General features: G+C 39.1%; 2 protein-coding genes across 2 annotated transcripts; one reads left to right on the top strand and one right to left on the bottom strand.

The window, feature by feature from the left end:
* Positions 1 to 2,109: 2,109 nt before the first annotated feature.
* Positions 2,110 to 7,221, bottom strand: LOC116724204 (glycine-rich cell wall structural protein 1.8-like). The gene is made up of 3 exons (XM_032569688.1): positions 7,138 to 7,221; positions 6,702 to 6,824; positions 2,110 to 6,231 (listed from the first exon to the last, which is right to left on the bottom strand). The coding sequence occupies exon 3, from the start codon at positions 6,226 to 6,228 to the stop codon at positions 4,654 to 4,656; it is 1,575 nt and encodes a 524-aa protein (XP_032425579.1). The 5' UTR covers positions 6,229 to 6,231; positions 6,702 to 6,824; positions 7,138 to 7,221; the 3' UTR covers positions 2,110 to 4,653.
* A 1,401-nt stretch (positions 7,222 to 8,622) lies between these two features.
* On the top strand, positions 8,623 to 16,962 carry LOC116724356 (protein phosphatase PTC7 homolog). Its single transcript, XM_032569996.1, has 6 exons — positions 8,623 to 9,185; positions 11,534 to 11,713; positions 12,565 to 12,763; positions 13,844 to 13,967; positions 14,050 to 14,179; positions 14,293 to 16,962. The coding sequence occupies exons 1-6, from the start codon at positions 8,984 to 8,986 to the stop codon at positions 14,349 to 14,351; spliced, it is 894 nt and encodes a 297-aa protein (XP_032425887.1). The 5' UTR covers positions 8,623 to 8,983; the 3' UTR covers positions 14,352 to 16,962.
* The last annotated feature ends 253 nt before the right edge of the window (positions 16,963 to 17,215 follow it).

Genomic DNA, 17,215 nt, shown 5'->3' with positions numbered 1-17,215 from the left:
GGGGGGATTCACCTGCATCAGCAGAAGCATTGAGGCTGTCCTGTAGGCCTGTTGTTGAACATATGAGTTTGTTTTTGGGGGCGGGGCTTAACTGGATGCTGGGTGATGGTATGGAGGTGATAATGAAAGCCAAAGTGCTGCTCTGCTGCACTGTAAGTGTTGCTTGAACAGAGACCACAACTACAGCATCAGAACCAATCTGTGGAACAAGACAGGAAGGTAAGGTATCTTTTTTTCCCATTAAATGAAAAAAATATATATTACACTCATCCTATTATCACAAAGTTTAAATCCAGTAGAATCAAACTACAAATGTGGGGAATAAGAACACTTCTAATTTCTCAATTCTCTATTTTAAATTTATTAGAAAATGGGAACGTTTCCTTGGCAAGCTTTCAGTTTTAAAGCAACACCAAGCATGAGGTCTGAGTGTTTTAGAGCTGTAAACACTTCTATTCACTTTTTTAAATTTTAGAACTATTCTATTTCTATGTTACATGCACCATATGTGATATGATATTTAATTGTTGATAAGAAGAAGAAAGTAAAACAACTCCAATATGAAAAGGAGAAATCTGCATCACAGAACCTCCCTGTGTTGACAGAGCATGCGGTGGACGGTTCTGGATCTCTGCTGTGTTAGCAGAGGGGAGTGTATGACTTTGTTTGTGCAGTAACAATAAATCAAAAGCCAGTTTGAACACCTGCCAACAGACATATGTCCCCTCTGTCATCCACAAAAACAAATAAAGAGTTTAATATCAACCTAACTAAAGTAGTTTTGAAATTTAAGGCTACATCCTTCAAGTTTGTTCGAACTGTGACTGATGTTTTTTTGCAGCTTTCCAATGATGGGTGTTCAGCTGAAGCTACTTTCATTCTGGGTAGTGATGCTGCTCACAGCTGCTTTGTGCCCCGGGTCGCTCAGCAAGCGAGGAGGCAGCTCCCGAGGTCACGGTAAAGGTGATGGCGACAAAGCGTCCCCCTCCCAAGGCCAAGGCCTCTCCAAGAAGGGCCTGAAGTGGGCAGGAGCGGCAGCAGCAGGCATGCTGGGAGGAACGGGGACAGGGTACGGGCTGGGCTTCCTCGGCAAACCAAAGCACGGGACTGGAAACCATCACAACCACAAGACAGAACAACATCAACAACCTTATTACCAGGAAACCCAAAGATACAACAACCAGTCTCTTTGGAGAGTCTTTGTTAGAGGATCTGCTCCTAGTACAGGGACAAATTTCTTTCTCAGACTAGGACATCTGGTGCCTTTTCTTACAGTAAGCTGGATCAGAGACATTTAATCTAATCACTGCTTATTGTGAGCTCTGATCTGAAGTGAAATAAGCAACTGAAGCTTTCAATAAAGAATCCTTCCTGCTGTTTCTTGCATTGTATGGTCTGATTGTTTTACGTATGCAAGGAAATAGCTGTAAAAATTATTTCAGGACTGATATAGCAGTCAGATTTTCTAGGATTTTCTATCATTGCATATTCTTGTGTACATTCTACAAACACAAGTCCCCCAGTATTTCAGTGATTGCATTTAAAACAATGACCAACTTCATAAAAATAAATGGTTTTCTGAAGAATAACATCAAGTAATATAAAGTTTCACACTTTAAAGTCCCCAAATAATGAATATCCCTGTCACAACTAATTGTTCAGTATAGAGCGAGGATTTTTCTTTTATTTATTTATTTTTTTGCCGTTCGATCAATCCATGCAACTAAAGGCCTGTTTCCTTTGACACTGTATAGATTTCTTACAAATCTTCTTTTTCAAAAATTTTCCTGCCGTTCATTTCTACTCATGCTTGGCTTTTAGGTGTCTAAATATATGTAAATCTGCTCTGGTTTTAAAAAATTACAATTATTTGCCAAATCTGAACCGAACTATGGATGGTAAATAAAGATTATTTATTCCATAGTAAAATAAATAACTAAAAATAGAAAAATGTCAGTGAGTCAGTGCTCTAAATCAATAGATATTAAAATAAGTAACATTTTTGGTTCATGTAAATGTGTTCCCTTTCTATGCTCATAACCTTTCTCCTTAAATAATGAGATATAAAAGACATTGAGCCAGATCTGACTGTATACTAAGACAGAGGAATAATTTTTGAAGTGAATTTATTTAAGACATAAACATCCATGACAAGCTATGGTAAAATGTTTACACCTGTGAGTCAAAATGATGACAAATAATTGCCATTTGACATTCAAATGTGATAACCCAACAAAAGAATATCCAGAGGGGAAATAAGTGCACTTTACAGATATTCAGCAGGAGAAATCTACATGCTCTGAAGACAAAGTTTCATTCAGATAAATTTTACTCACCAAAACTGGTCAAAATCAAGCAGAGAATTTATTTGTTAAATGTAAAAAGATGATGGATTGAAAAAAAAAAACAAAGGGACATTTAATATCCATACACAGGGACACATACAATTATGGAAACAGAGAACAATTTGTTTAAGAAAGTAAAAATTGAATTATTTAACAACATTGTTCAACTCATCTTGAGGACAGAAAAGCCTATTGAGATATATTCTAATGAGATTCTGTACTTAAACTGTGACAATAGAGGTTAGAGTAAAACCAAATAAATTATTTACAACGTTAGCAAGGCCTGAAAAATGACTATGTCACTGTGTTAAAAAATCCAGATGCATACAGGAAGATATTTGTACAAAATCAAGACCAAATAGACGATGACTTAGGTTTTCGACAATCAGGTAAACCGGGATAAATATGTGCACAGGGACAATAATTGCTATAAAACTAACAACTCATGCTGGGTATATTATACAACTTTCTCAGCAACATTGCCTCCACTTCCACTCTGAAGATACACAATATTCAGAGATTACCTGGGACAACTATAAAGTTAGAAATGTTCTAAATGTGCAGATTAAAAGCATCCAACATTATTACCGAACAGCGCACAAAGCATTCACGATAGCTGCAGGAAGCATAGTGACATTGCAAACTGATCTCTCCTTTTTTATCAAAAGCTTAAAAGATGAAGAACAGGGAGTCACAGCGAGCTAGCAGAAGTCAAACAAGATGTCCAAGATGGATAAAGCTGAGAAAGAAAGTCATTTTTACACAGAAAGTTTTCAGACCTTTGCAGTGCAGAAGGTTTAAAATCAACTACAACTTGTAATGAGAGTTGACACAGTTTCCACACAATTAACACACTACATTCATAGTGTACATTTATTTTCACCACATTTATCTCATAATTCTAGGCTATATATTCTGAATTTGTAGCTAATTTCTGAAGAAGCGCAGATTAGAAATTTATGTCTGATTTCCAGTTTTTGCAAAACTTTGATCTACTGATACCAGTTTAGTTGATTCAGTTCAAATTATTTTTCTCTAGAGTTAGAAGCAAAATCCTGTTGTAAAACAGGATTTCACTATTTTAAAATAAAGACAAAATTACCGTGGAGTTGGCTTTTTAAATCGTCTTTAGTATTTAATATTAGCCATTAGCTCTGGTAAATGCTAACTGTGCTTACTCTATTGAGAATGTAGATCTAATTTGGAAGTTGCGAAAAGACTTGAAAGCATTTCTACATCCAGCATCTTTCATGAGAGTAAAACCTAACAGCCTTATAACTCGGGTATTTGCTTTCCAAGTCAATTTACCCATTTAGTTTGTGAAAATGTCCAATTTCTGTTTTTTATATGCTTCTGAGCAGAAGAAAAAAAAAGTTAGAACATGGTGAATGACCAGTACAACCACAGTCAAGCTCTCTTTCGCTGCTTGAATGAACACCTCATAGGCTTCCAAAGAAAAGAAACTGTTCAATACATCCAACTTCCTCCCACAAAATCAAGTTCCACATCAAAGAATGCTTGACCAGGTATTTAGTTTTGCTGCATTCACTGATCAGAAAATCATCAGGGCTAATTATGCTAAAAACTGCATTTTCTAATTTCTCAGTGCATCTTTCGCTACACTATTATGCATACATATTGAGTGCATACATTGAAAATGTATGTATTCTTTCTTTATAACACTCCTCTCAGCAAAAATTGCTTTTTTTTTATTCCTGTGAGTGTTGATTTGGCTTTAGTGGGATCAGGAGGGCAGTCAAGTGTTTCCAGTCCAAAGAGTTGCTTTATTTGAACCATTTCCTCACAGCTGTGACCTCCATTTTTTCCATACACAAACTTATGTAAGAGCAAAGTCTTGCAAGAGAAGAGAAAAGGGAAATCTCAACAGCTAAAATGGAAATATATTCTGTCAAAGAGGATTCCTCTTAAAGATATATAATACACTAATTACATAATTTAGAAATCACTCCACAAAATTGATTTACTCAAACAGATTTTGACAAACAATACAGCATATCTATTTTCAATATTAATAATTTATACCATCAATTCCATGAGAGGTTTTGCTCTTCACCAAGCATTAAGGATTAAAAACAAAAAGTGCCATAAATTAAATATATTCTGAAGAGCAGTGTATTTAAAATTTAATCCAGATTACACTACTTTTGCTGAAAAATTGACTGTAACAATCTATAAGCAATCGCTTCGACTGTAAAGATTAGATGCACAGGCTGTTACTGTTACAGCTATAATGGAAGCAGGGAAAATCTATTTGGGGTGTGGCTGAAAGGAATCCTTTTCTTCTTCCTCACTGCAGTAGTAGCATGCTGGACAGAAGCACGAAGCCGGATGTGAAAAGCTGCATCACCCCATTGCTCATAGGAGCGCTACCTCTTGGCTGTTGCCGTTGTTCAAACTTTCGTTTCTCCATGAACTGTGCAGAGTACTTCATGTACTCCTCCACGCAGCGGCGGGACTTGACTTGGTCGATCAGGGCTGGGTACCCAATTTCCTCAATGCTCACTGTGTCGTTCTCCTCATCAGTTGCTCCACTATTCGATGAGCCTTGGTCTTTGAGGAGGTCAGTGCGATTCCTGCATTCATTCATGTAGGTCTCGTAGGTCTTGGCCCGTGGAGGAGGCTTGTAGACATAGTCCCGTCCATAGTCTTTTTCATCTGTTGACTTGGTCCCATACTGCCGGTACATGTAGTTGTTGTAATAGTATTCTTCTTCGGGGTTACGGAAGGCAAAATGTGGTCGAGGGAAGCGCCCTAGCCCATAACCAACGGCCATTCCAGCTAATGCACCGACACCTGCTGCTACCATGGCTTTTTTGGCAAAGCCTGTTGATTTGGGCTGAATTCCCATGCCCTGCACAGAACGAGAGAAAGGAGATCCTCCCATGCCATGGGAGCCACCATATCCATAACCTCCGCCACCGAACCTTGGGCTGAGGATTTTATTATTTGGGTTCCAGTTAGGGTAACCGCCAATTGCTCCTCCACCATAGCCACCACCGTAACCTCCACCGTAACCTCCACCATAACCACCGCCGTAACCACCTGGGTAGCCACCTGCTGCTCCGGGGTACTGATTGGGATAATTCCCTCCAGCAGGGTACTGGTTAGGATACCCTCCTCTGCCTTGGTTGGGGTATCCACCCGCTGGATAGCCTCCACCAGCTGGATATTGATTTGGATAATTTCCTCTTCCTGGTTGATTAGGGTATCCTCCAGCAGGGTATCCACCAGCTGCAGGGTAGCCTCCAGCAGCTGGGTTCTGATTTGGATAATTTCCTCTTCCTGGTTGATTAGGGTATCCTCCAGCAGGGTATCCACCAGCTGCAGGGTAGCCTCCAGCAGCTGGGTTCTGATTTGGATAATTTCCTCTTCCTGGTTGATTAGGGTATCCTCCTGCAGGGTATCCTCCTGCAGGGTATCCGCCTGCGGGGTAGCCTCCTGCTGGGTTTTGATTTGGATAATTGCCTCTTCCTGGTTGATTAGGGTATCCTCCTGCAGGATAACCTCCAGCAGGATTCCCTCCTGGATACTGATTTGGGTTGCTCCCTGCTCCTGGATAACTTGGTGGATTTTGCCTGGCTTGCCCACCTGGATTAGTATTCTTATTTCCAGGGTACGGGTAACTCCCTCCAGCAGGATATGGATTGGTGTCACGATTGGGGCTCTGCTGTCGAGGATAGTTTCCGGGCTGAGAGTTTGATGGCTTTGATTGGGTTCCACTTCCTCGGCTGGACGTTGTGGATTTCTTTCCACTGCTGCTGCTGCTGCTGCTGCTGCCTCTTTTAGCACAAGTTGACTCAAAATTCAGCAGCAACATAATAATTAGGGACAGAAGTCCAATTTTTAAAAACCGCCCCATCATAGCCTTAAGGAGAGAAGTAAAACAAAGCAATTAGAAATTACAAAACAGATATTGTTTGCTCTATTTTTTGTAACATTTTGAACAATATGATAATATTAACCCTTTAATAAGGGTTAAAGAAAATGATAATCTTGTTTTTATATTTAAGCCACCCTGACTAACTGGACTCCATAGTAGCTGTAGGCCCTAATGGGATACACGGCCTTAATGTGATAACTGAATTTCAAGTAGGCTACCTCGAAGCAGATCAACCTCGTTGCTCTTTCACGCTTTGAGTGATTACAAACAGAAAGATTTGTTTTATGTAAATACAACATCCATAACTGCTAAGGACGTATCGCTGAGTAACCATCACTGCATAATTTATTCTGTCCTTATAATAAAACTGACAGCGTCGCTTTATTTCCTCATTAGGGACAAATCATGAACGCAAACATAGCACGATTAGATTAACGCATCTTAGATTTACTTACTGTAGATTGATGGCTTGTGGTTGCGCTTCTTTCGTAATTCAATAACACTGCGTTTGTTGTTCTCCGCCTGTAGCAGTTGCTTCTGATCTGGGTGGGTTTATGTGCTCCGGGTGCGCTTGTTTTCTGTCACGGGGAGCACCGTTTTAGGAAAATAGGGAGAAGGCGGGAACGCGTTGTTATAACTTCGAAGAAATAAAGCCATCAAAAAGCGACATATGCTGAGTTTTAAGAAATATATTTTTTTAACGTTTGAATTGTGATGCCAGCAGACATCAGAATATGTATGTGTTTGCTCGGCAGCACCTCTGGTCAACCTCTGTCAACATCCCAACGTTCAATCAGTATTAATACATAACATGAATGAACATTTTCTACATAGTTCATTTCTACATAGCTATATTACAAAAATATGTGAAATACTGACAGGTGTTATTACCGTCTGGAGGAGCTCTCATTGAGAAAACTGTGTTAGAACTTGGTCGTCCTGACAACCGTTATGTTCCGTTACTCAGAATAAGTGCACACGCGGACGTACTTCCGGTTATTGTCCAATCTCTCACAGTTTACTATATTACAAGCAAGAAGACAACACCGGTGCAGTAATTTATGTCGTTATTTGTTTATAAAATTAAAAATTAAAAAAAACTTGCAGCTCATCTTCAAAAATACATCGCTAGAATAGCAGTGACGACATGCGAAAATCTGGTCACACAGCCAAATTATACCTCTGGCAGAGGTATAATTTATTATTAAATTTTTATAATTATTATTAAAAATTATAATTTATTACAAATAAAATTCATCCAACCAAGAGATTTCTTTCTAATAGGAAATTACACTGACATCTCTCAAACCATTCATCTGTTTTATTTACATCTTAATTTAAAAAAAATATATATTCTTCTCATTCAAATCAGTGCAAAATCTTAATTGGAATTTCACAACCTTATAGACAGACTCGTTTTTACCTTGTTTCCAAAAGTTTTTTGAGGATTTTCAAACATCCCAGATCCAAATCTGCAGGAATAAAAAGTTAAGAGTTTTGGCATGGGAGTACAGAACTGGATCTGACAGAAAATCTGAAGTAGACTTTGGACAAGAGATGTTCTCACAACCTCAAAGTCAGGATGGGGATATTGATAGGCTGCTATAAAATCTAAAGAAGCTTATAAGTCATATGTTATATACACACTTGGACAACTGGAACTGTGCACATTTTTTATTGTTTATATTTTATCAGTTTGTTTTGTCATAACATCTGTGGAATACGTTTTAGGTAATTTATTGCGGTCTCATTTTGTTCTCGTCACAAAACCTTTGCAAGGAGTGTGTACACTTTTTAGATCCATTCAAACCTCTGTCTTTGTGTTACTTTAGTGATTTTGTTCTGCACCTTTTGGTGTTTTGTTTTCTACAACTGGCCGGCCTGCTGCCAGGTGTTTTTTACTCTCATGTATTTACATTCACAGTATCAAAAATTGCGCATGTGAGAATTAAAGAAGCCATAGCTAGAACAACAACAAGATCACTCCCAACTCAATTAATTACACAACTAATCAGCAAGAAACCATAGTCCACTAGGGGGAGACAATGGATTTAGAAATAAACAAGTTTGTTGGTTTCTTGAATCGAAAATTAATATGTTGGATTCAAAAGGTAAAAATTAATCTATGGACAAATATGTTTATTATAAACACAAATTTCATGCCTCTCTCATTTCCTATCAGAAATTAGCGGAATCCTGGAGCTAATTCACTATTTTTTAGCAATCCACCAAATATAATTTCTTGCAAATTTTGAAAAAAATCAGGCCTAAATATGACTGCAAGCACGACGTTTTCTCTGTCCTTGGATCTTTGCTCTTTCCTCTCCTCTGCGGCGCATGCGTATTGGGAGGAGCCAACCGTAGGCACGCAGCTGTGACGCACCCCGCCGCCGCGGTTGTAAATGGTCAGAGACCCGTATGTTCTCGTAGCTTTGTGTCCGGTAGCAACATGTCGGTGAGGAGAGAGCCCAGTGGAGGAACTGCAGTGAGCGAGAACGGCACGCCGGAGACATAAACAGCACGCTAAGCAGCCAGGTCGAAGGGTGACAGTCCGGAGAATCAGCCGCGGCCACTTTATTTTCACAGCGGTGGGGCCTGTTGGAGGCTAATGGACGGTTGAGCACGGACAGCCGGTGATCAGAGGACTCGCAGGCAGGTGGTCGGGCTGGTTGGAGAGAGAAAGAAGGGAACAGCGTGTTCGGCCTCTAATCAGGACAGAGATTCTCCTTGCTGGGGGATGTTATCTGTATTGTCTTATGGCAGACTGGTAGCCAGGGCTGTCCTGGGCGGACTCTCTCAGACAGACGGTCGGGACTACAGCCTGATCACCGCCAGTTATGGCTTTGGTAAAGACTTTCGTAAAGGGATCCTGAAGAAAGGGATGTGCTACGGTGATGACGCCTGCTTCATAGCGCGACACAGGACCGCCGATGTTTTGGGTAAGGTCACCGGCATGGAAAGCTCTGTCAAATGGGTGTCGTCTCACGACTTGAGATCGGGTGACCTTCAGTGGTCCAGCCCGCACGTGTGCAGACCACTCGGATGAAAACAAAACAGCCCCCACTCTATCTGCCCCCTGCAGCTTTTGTAGGAACTTGACAAATTCATCTCGTGTCTAGCTAGCAGAATGTAGCATATTGGAATGCACTTGTCATATATATATATATATATATATATATATATATATATATATATATATATATATATATATATATATATATATATATATATATATATAACGGAGCCCAGTTATGTTCTACTTGTGTGTATCTTTTATCTTCAAAACACCAATTGACCTTTCACCTAGATTAGATCCACCATGGCTGCACAGCGATAAAGCTGAGGATTGAATACATCATGTCAGGGGATTAAAATAAACTTCATTTCGCCTAAACATGACTGCAAAGTGCTCAATTAAAAAGCACCGGACTGAGCACTACAATGTCTTGCAGAGGTCAGAATGGTTGAGCGTGGAGGCAGCCATATTGCTAGCAGCAGCAGCTTGCTACCGCTGCTCAATGCTTTTTGTCCTCACCGGCACGAGGGTAAACACGAGCGGAATACTGCACAGACCACGTGGTTTAAATGTGCAGTCAGGGATGGGCAGGAACTTTTTACATTTGTACAGTTATATTTACTTTAGTAACTTTTTAGAAAAAAAAAAGAATACTTTTAGGAGTATTTTTTATAGCAAACGTTTTAGTTCTACTTGAGAAGTATTATTATGAAGTATTGTTACAATTGAGTAAAGTTAGAAAAATCCTTTTTTACTTTTGAGTTATTTTTTAATGGCTACATTTTACTTACGTGCTACTCTTACTTGAATACAGTTTTTGATTACTCTCCCCACCTCTATGTGCAGTCGTGTAATTGTGGACTTCTGTAGTAGTGCGAAAAAGCTAATCAGATTATGTGCAAAACTAGAGGTGGGTAATGTGAGTTGTTTTGCTGTGGCAGCTTTGTTTGCTAACAGTGAGTGAATTTTAGGGGAAACCCGCATTCTAGCTTAGTTTTGCTTTCATAATTGAAACAAGTACAATGATGATGATAAATAAAACAGTTGCTAATACTTGTGCAAGAGAAATTAGAGAAAATATGTTCCATCTAATTTTTTTGGTTTTTTTGGAGGTGTGGTGTAACAGGCCAACAGAAAGTAGGGTATAAGTGTAAAGATGAAGGAAATTGCATTTTTATGCATTTCTTTTTTCAGCTCCTTTTACTGTGAAACTCCGAAATAAAATCAAGTACAGTGAAGCCCGATAATCATGCGTGAGTTAGGAATCACAACCTTCTGCAAATGGCTAAATTCACTGAATACTTGAAACCCTTTCTAAAATTGCGTTTAACTACCTGTTTTAATAGCTCAAACATCAAATACGCTTTAATAGGCATTAATGCACAGTTGAATCCAACCTTGAATTACCACAGAAGCTAATATCCACAGTCTTCCTTATTTCGATTCATTGTGGTACATCCAGTCAGCACCAAGGAGAATGAATGGTGATTTCTGGATTGGCTGTTTTGCAAACATCAGTCAATAGTGAAGTAGAATTGTTCCTGAAGGATTTCAGTTTCACATGGTGCGTTTTCCTTCAAATGTCTTAGATATGCTCAATGTAAGAAAATATATACATGCTGAATCAAGGGGGGACCTCTTCACCTAATTAGTTAGAGCCCACTTGTCTATTTTAATCTCATTATGAATACAGCTGTTCTCTGAGTTGATTTCTGGATGGATGAAGCTAAATATAGGACAACTATATATATACTTTCTAGACAGTAAAGACTGTTGTGATGTTTGACTTTTTAGCAGGAAAACATCTACTTACTCCCAGAGCGACAATGGAACGATTTAGTTTGTAGTTCAGTCATAAAAGTTGCTGTTCAGACACTCCCCATCTAATCTAACGAGCTGAAGCTGTTTTGCAAAGGAGTGGATAAAACGTTCCACCTCTGGACTTAAGATTTTAGAGACATAATCTAAGCAACTTGCAGAAAGGTTGTTCTGCACAGTTCTGATTCAGAGAGGTAGATTCTTGTTAGATATTTTTGAAAACTATGCATCACTTCCTTTAACCTTACAGTAATACACAAGTTTGACCTGGTCTAGCGATAAAATCCAAATTAAAAAAATTAAAGTTGTGCTTGTACAATAACAAGGTGTCAGCCAATTAAGGGAATATGAATATAAGGAAGCCTGGTAAAGGCATATTTTCTGACTTAATTTCCAGCATAAAAGAACACATGTTCAGATTTTTGTAATTATATATATTTTTCTGTCTTATAGGTGTCGCAGATGGTGTAGGCGGTTGGCGTGATTACGGTGTTGACCCTTCTCAATTCTCTGCCACCTTGATGAAAACGTGTGAGCGATTGGTGAAGGAGGGACGCTTCACTCCCTCTAATCCAGTGGGGATCCTCACCTCTGGCTATTATGAGCTGCTACAGAACAAGGTTCCACTGCTAGGTGAGTACTCGCATTCAGAAACATCTGAACAGTCGGTACACCAGGGAGTCGTCCAGTAATCTGTGGCGTGAGCTGTGCTGAAGCTATACTTAAATAGCTGCAGTATGAGTCAGACTGTAGCAGTGCTGCTGAGAGGCCTGCATAGCATTTTACTTTAAACAGTTGAATTTAACTTGCTATATTCCTGTAAAGGTTGGAGGAATAGCAACACTAACTTTTAGCAGATATCTGTTTTTAACAGATATTTTCTAGATTAAATTTTTAGCTTGTGATCTTTTTGTGTAATTTTGTTTCTTGTCTTATGCCTACATTTAAATAATTTAAATGGCTATTTTTTGACCCTCTGTGGTACTTGGGGGACTGAAATTACAAAGTTTGTATAGCTTCCACTTGCCAGGGTCTAAATAGGTCACATATCCATCTGTAACTGATAAGACTGAGTGGTTGTAAAGATTTTAAATGCAGGGTCAAGGCAAACATGTGACCAAGGTCACATTTCTTTTGAGGCTCAGTATTTCGGGCCAGTGTGGGCGTCCAATGGCTGCTGTGACATTTGCCAAAGACTCTAATTATATTTTAGGAACCTGTGACAAGGTTAGTACTCGACCCTCTTTGCTCAAGGCTCAAGGTTAGTGTGATCTGGGAGTGGAAAGCACAGTCTGTGACCTTGTTTTTGTCTCCATTTTACCCAATAATAATAGTACTATTCAACACAATTACAGTAACTTAATAGAAGAATCCAATTTGATTTGATTCACAACCTTGAATATTTTTATCCAATGTTCATTTACAACAGCTTGCTCTGTTTTCATGCTTCCAACCGTATGATTGTCTTATTCCTGTGTTTATAGGAAGCAGTACAGCCTGCATTGTTGTTCTGGATCGACGGAGTCACCAGCTTCACACGTGTAACCTTGGAGACTCGGGCTTCCTTGTGGTGCGTGGAGGAGAGGTGGTCCATCGTTCAGATGAGCAGCAGCACTATTTTAACACGCCTTTCCAACTGTCCATTGCTCCCCCGGGAGCAGAGGGAGTTGTGCTCAGTGACAGGTTGGTAGATCGGCGTTTTACATGAAAAGTCTCATACAAAGCATATTTTAGTCTGCCTCTCTCCATCGTTTGCAGCTTAAATGTGACAGTTTAATTCTCAAATTGACTCTTCATTTATTCCTCAGTAATCCTTTTGAAGTTCAGTAGTAGGTGAAATGTAACAGAGAGCCATTATAACAAAAAATCCTAAATTACTAACCACCAAGAACCTCTCTGCAGTTCAACGTTTCTCGTGTTTATCTGCACCCTTAGAAGGTGAAAAGGTCAAACTGGTGTTGGATTGTAAAACAATACCCCAAACTTTACGCCTCTTAAAAATCATTGTTCAAGCAATCGCAAAAAAATGGAAAAACTGCAGTACAACAGGAAAACTCCTCAGAGATGGCCATCCATCTCAGCTGACAGGTTGGAAGAATACAAGTTAGAGGAGGAGACGAGGTTCACCTTCCAGTGTGAAGTGGACTCTAGAGCAAATCATTGTCTTGCAATGGCTCAGTCAAAGATGAAGGATTTGGCACAGGATTTTCTTCCAATCTGATAGAGTTTGAGCTATTATGCACAAAAGAATGGACAGAAACTTTAGCTTTTAGATGTGCAAAGCTTTTAGAGACACACTCAAAGATTGCTGTGCTAAGTTTTGGTCTGCAACGCACTTGTCACTTTTCAGAACTTTATTTGTGCAACTATGCTGCTTATCACGTTAAATACTCCAAAATTTGTAGAAGATTGTGGTTATAACATAACGTGTAGGAATGGTGGATTAATACTTTTGCAAGGCACTGTACTTAATGGTTTTAAATATATTTTAATGTAGATTTATAGCTGCAGCGTGTCATTACCTGAGTCTTTAGATAGCCTCCATGTACCTTGTGTTGTTAGGATATAAAACTTGACCCCTTTTTATGGTGTCGGTGAGCAGGAGCCCCACTACTTCTTGCATAGACTCTCAGGACAGGGTACTTCTTCTTTAGAAACCATATTAAATAAGTGTTGGGAGTAACTCCAAATGCTCTATTATCAGTTTATCAATATTACCGCTTTACATTATTTGTCCCCCTTTTTTTTTTTGTTGTGTTCCAGTCCTGAAGCAGCCGACAGCTCGTCTTTCGACGTGCAGCTCGGTGACATCATCTTGACAGCCACAGACGGCCTCTTTGACAACATGCCAGACTACATGATTCTTCAGGAGTTAAAAAAACTCAAGGTGTCACTTCTGGAAGACATTTTTTTTTTAAGCACAGTAAAAACGCTGCACATTTTAATGATTCTACATTTCTCGTTTTCAGACTTCAAACTACGACAGCGTACTACAGACTGCACAAAGTATCGCTAAGCAAGCTCACGACCTTGCTTACGATCCAAATTATATGTCTCCTTTTGCACAGTTTGCCTGTGACAATGGTCTGAATGTAAGAGGTGAGGACATTAATTACAGCACATATAGCGCACAAGTTAGTAAAGGGTGTAAAACAAAACTGAGAGTGTTTTAAAGGACTCTCTGAACTAAAACGTTTTCACTTTTTTTGCAGGAGGAAAACCAGATGATATAACGGTGCTGTTGTCTATAGTGGCTGAGTATACAGACTGAACATGTGCTACTCTGGGATTGATCCTTCTTTGCCGCCTGCCTGAGTCTTCCACCTGCAGCCTTCCCAACATGCCCTGCAGGCTGACGGGGGGAGGCCCACCCACACGACTCACACTCCTTACAGCGTAGCCGAACTCCACGTTTGCTTCTTTTTCCTTTCTTCCGCTGTTTTAATTTGGTGCTTGAGTGGCGTACGGGCAGCAGGCAGCTAGGGTATATTCATGTTGATCATGATGCAGCAAGAGCTGAGATCACTCCCCGTGTCTCACACACTCCCCCGTGTGTGAGACACGGGTTTGTCATCCCCAACAGTTTGTCTGATGACAAACTGTTGGGGATTGAAGCAGAACAGACAGGGGTTTGTTTTTCTTAACAGCAGCCCTTATGTTTCAAAAAATGTGACATTATTAAGGAGTAAGCCATGTATTCGGATGTATTGTGAGAGTATCGATGGAGAAGGTCATTGAACCTCCCTGTCGATCTTTTATTACATTGTTATTTGCTCCCATGTTCTGTTAAAGTAAGCACATATATTATTTTGAGGATGCTTATGTGGGAAATAAGTGCTGTTGAGGAGTACGATTTGGGAGTTGCTGTTTGATGCCTCTGGTTTGGGAATGTCTGAGAAACTTGTAAAGCGAAAGTGTAACGCTTGTTAAAATGTTGCGGTAAGGTTAATCCGGTGTTGTCACTTAGCCGAGGGAGCTGCTGATGCGCACATCCTGGTGGGTTGTACATATTTTGGTTTTTTCTAGGATTATATTTTTGTTGTCATTTGAATGATAAACTTTGTGGTAACTCATGTGGGATATAAAGTCATCCATGAACACATTTCTTTGCCTGGATGATAATCTTGTATTTAATTTAATTACTTCCACACTTGCTGAAATGAACAAAATATTTGCAAGGATTATCAGTGCGGCAAGCAGTTTATGTATTTCATCTAATATGCTTGAGAGCAATCTTAATTTGCTCACACTGGATTAATTTACAGCAGTAGTTCAGGAAAACGTAAAACTATTAACTATTTTTGCCAACTGGTGGCAAAATCTGTCGTACTGTTAAGACCGGAAACTTTAAAAAACAGTCAAATGCTGAACAAGTAACACAAAATAAATAAATAGTAGGCCTATTGCTGCACATCAAGGATATTTTGATATACATAAATGGCTTGCCGACTCTTTTCATCCACTGAGTGGTTGGACTGATGTTAAAATATGAGTGTGGTATGTGTGAGAAGTCTTGAATGTTGATATTTATCTCATAGCAGCTGGGAATGCTGCAGTTGCAATGATGGGTCAGGAGTAAATTGAAAGAAAAAATATTTTTTTTAGCATTATTTTGTCTGAAAAATATTTAAAACATACAAATACATGTTTTAACATGTTTGCTGTTTTTTTTTTGTTTTGGTCTAATTTTATCATTTGTCTTAAATACATTTTTAGCTCATATCTACATTTACATACATGCAATTGGCTTCATCATTCAGTCAAATCACTGAGGGTCAGATGAGAAGCCGCAATGTTACTCAAAAGCAGTAAAGCCCTCAATACGTTTCTTATAATAGGACAGAATATTTTTCTCTTTTCTCACTCCGCAGTCTTCACATTAAGGCAAAACAGGGCATATTCATGGGAATAAATGCATACACTGGACTTATAAAAACAAAACACAGATTGCACTCTCCATTCAAGTTTCTACTTTAGTCTAAGACCTCAATCAAACTCCTCAACAAAATCTTTAGTGGTCAGTTTTAAAGCATGTGCACCAAAGACCCACTTTCTTTATGTATGTTATCATGCTTTGTTCATACAGCAATACTGTAAGTTATCCGTGCGCAGCGAGCAGCGGCGTTGGTAGTGACGTTTAGTGTGTTACCGTTGTCTCATATTCGTTGCAGGCTTAGCGTGTTTGAAGTGTCTGGATAGCTGTAAGCACAACACAAGCAACCAAAAAAGGAAAGCCATATTGCCCGATGAGACACACTGTAAGAACTGGGGGTCATAATATTGGTACTCTGCCGGTACAGTTACAGCTGATTCTTTTGTGTGCTATGCATTAAACATTAATCAGATTGTGTTATTTAAGGGAGCAGTAGAACAATTAAAAATGTTTATGTCATGCATGATCAAATTTCATCGTCTGGATCTAACCGATCCTCTTTTGTCGAGACAAGACGGGTTATCTGAATATCACTTTCCTGCTGTCTGCCCAGTTCTTTTGTATTTCTTCTGCTGCCAGCACCATTTTACTCTTTTCACATAAAGAAGGGTGAGCACAGTTTCAGCCTTAAATGCCAGACCTGTAAATCAAGAGGCCTTTCCTGTCATTGCGAGCTTGTCTTGTGTCTGCTGGCGTCTTTTTTGCACCAGTGTTTGATGTAAATGAAGTGTCCCCGCCCTCCCTTTCTGCCTCTTGTCTTTATCTCACGTTAAACCGTTCTCAAGGTGCTTCTGCAGTCTGATGGTATGATTGTCTTCTTTCTAGCCTGAGTGTGACCGATATGCCTAGAGGTCTACAGTGTAATATTGCAGGTCTAATTTATGTAAATACTGGTATGTTTTAAAATATGTACAATATTTAAATAAAGAATCTAGTATTTATACTAAAATTGTGTTGTTTTTCTAAAGGACATTGTTTGAACATATTCAGGACATATTCTTTTAGCAGCACAAAGTACAGTACAGAGATTAGGAGATATTTACATGCACTATTTAAGCATAACTATTTTTCTCACTGACAATGGATCAGACTAAATTCTTTCTGATTATTATCAGGATTACCAACATTATCTTTGTTTGCTAAATGCCAGAATAATTAACAGTTTTATGTTTAATTTATATTTTCTTATTATTGGGTAGAAT

This window comes from Xiphophorus hellerii, chromosome 8 (genome assembly GCF_003331165.1).
Source record: "Xiphophorus hellerii strain 12219 chromosome 8, Xiphophorus_hellerii-4.1, whole genome shotgun sequence".
Lineage (NCBI taxonomy): Eukaryota > Metazoa > Chordata > Actinopteri > Cyprinodontiformes > Poeciliidae > Xiphophorus > Xiphophorus hellerii.
The sequence above is the reverse complement of the archived record's forward strand: the minus strand, read 5'-3'. Positions and strand labels throughout refer to the sequence as shown.

Excerpts from the sequence above, each read along its gene's own strand:
- LOC116724204 (XM_032569688.1), bottom strand. The coding sequence starts at position 6,228 with ATGATGGGGCGGTTTTTAAAAATTGGACTTCTGTCCCTAATTATTATG.
- LOC116724356 (XM_032569996.1), top strand. The coding sequence starts at position 8,984 with ATGTTATCTGTATTGTCTTATGGCAGACTGGTAGCCAGGGCTGTCCTG. Across the intron at positions 12,764-13,843 it reads GGAGTTGTGCTCAGTGACAG|TCCTGAAGCAGCCGACAGCT; the intron begins GTTGGTAGATCG and ends GTTGTGTTCCAG. Across the intron at positions 13,968-14,049 it reads AGGAGTTAAAAAAACTCAAG|ACTTCAAACTACGACAGCGT; the intron begins GTGTCACTTCTG and ends TCTCGTTTTCAG.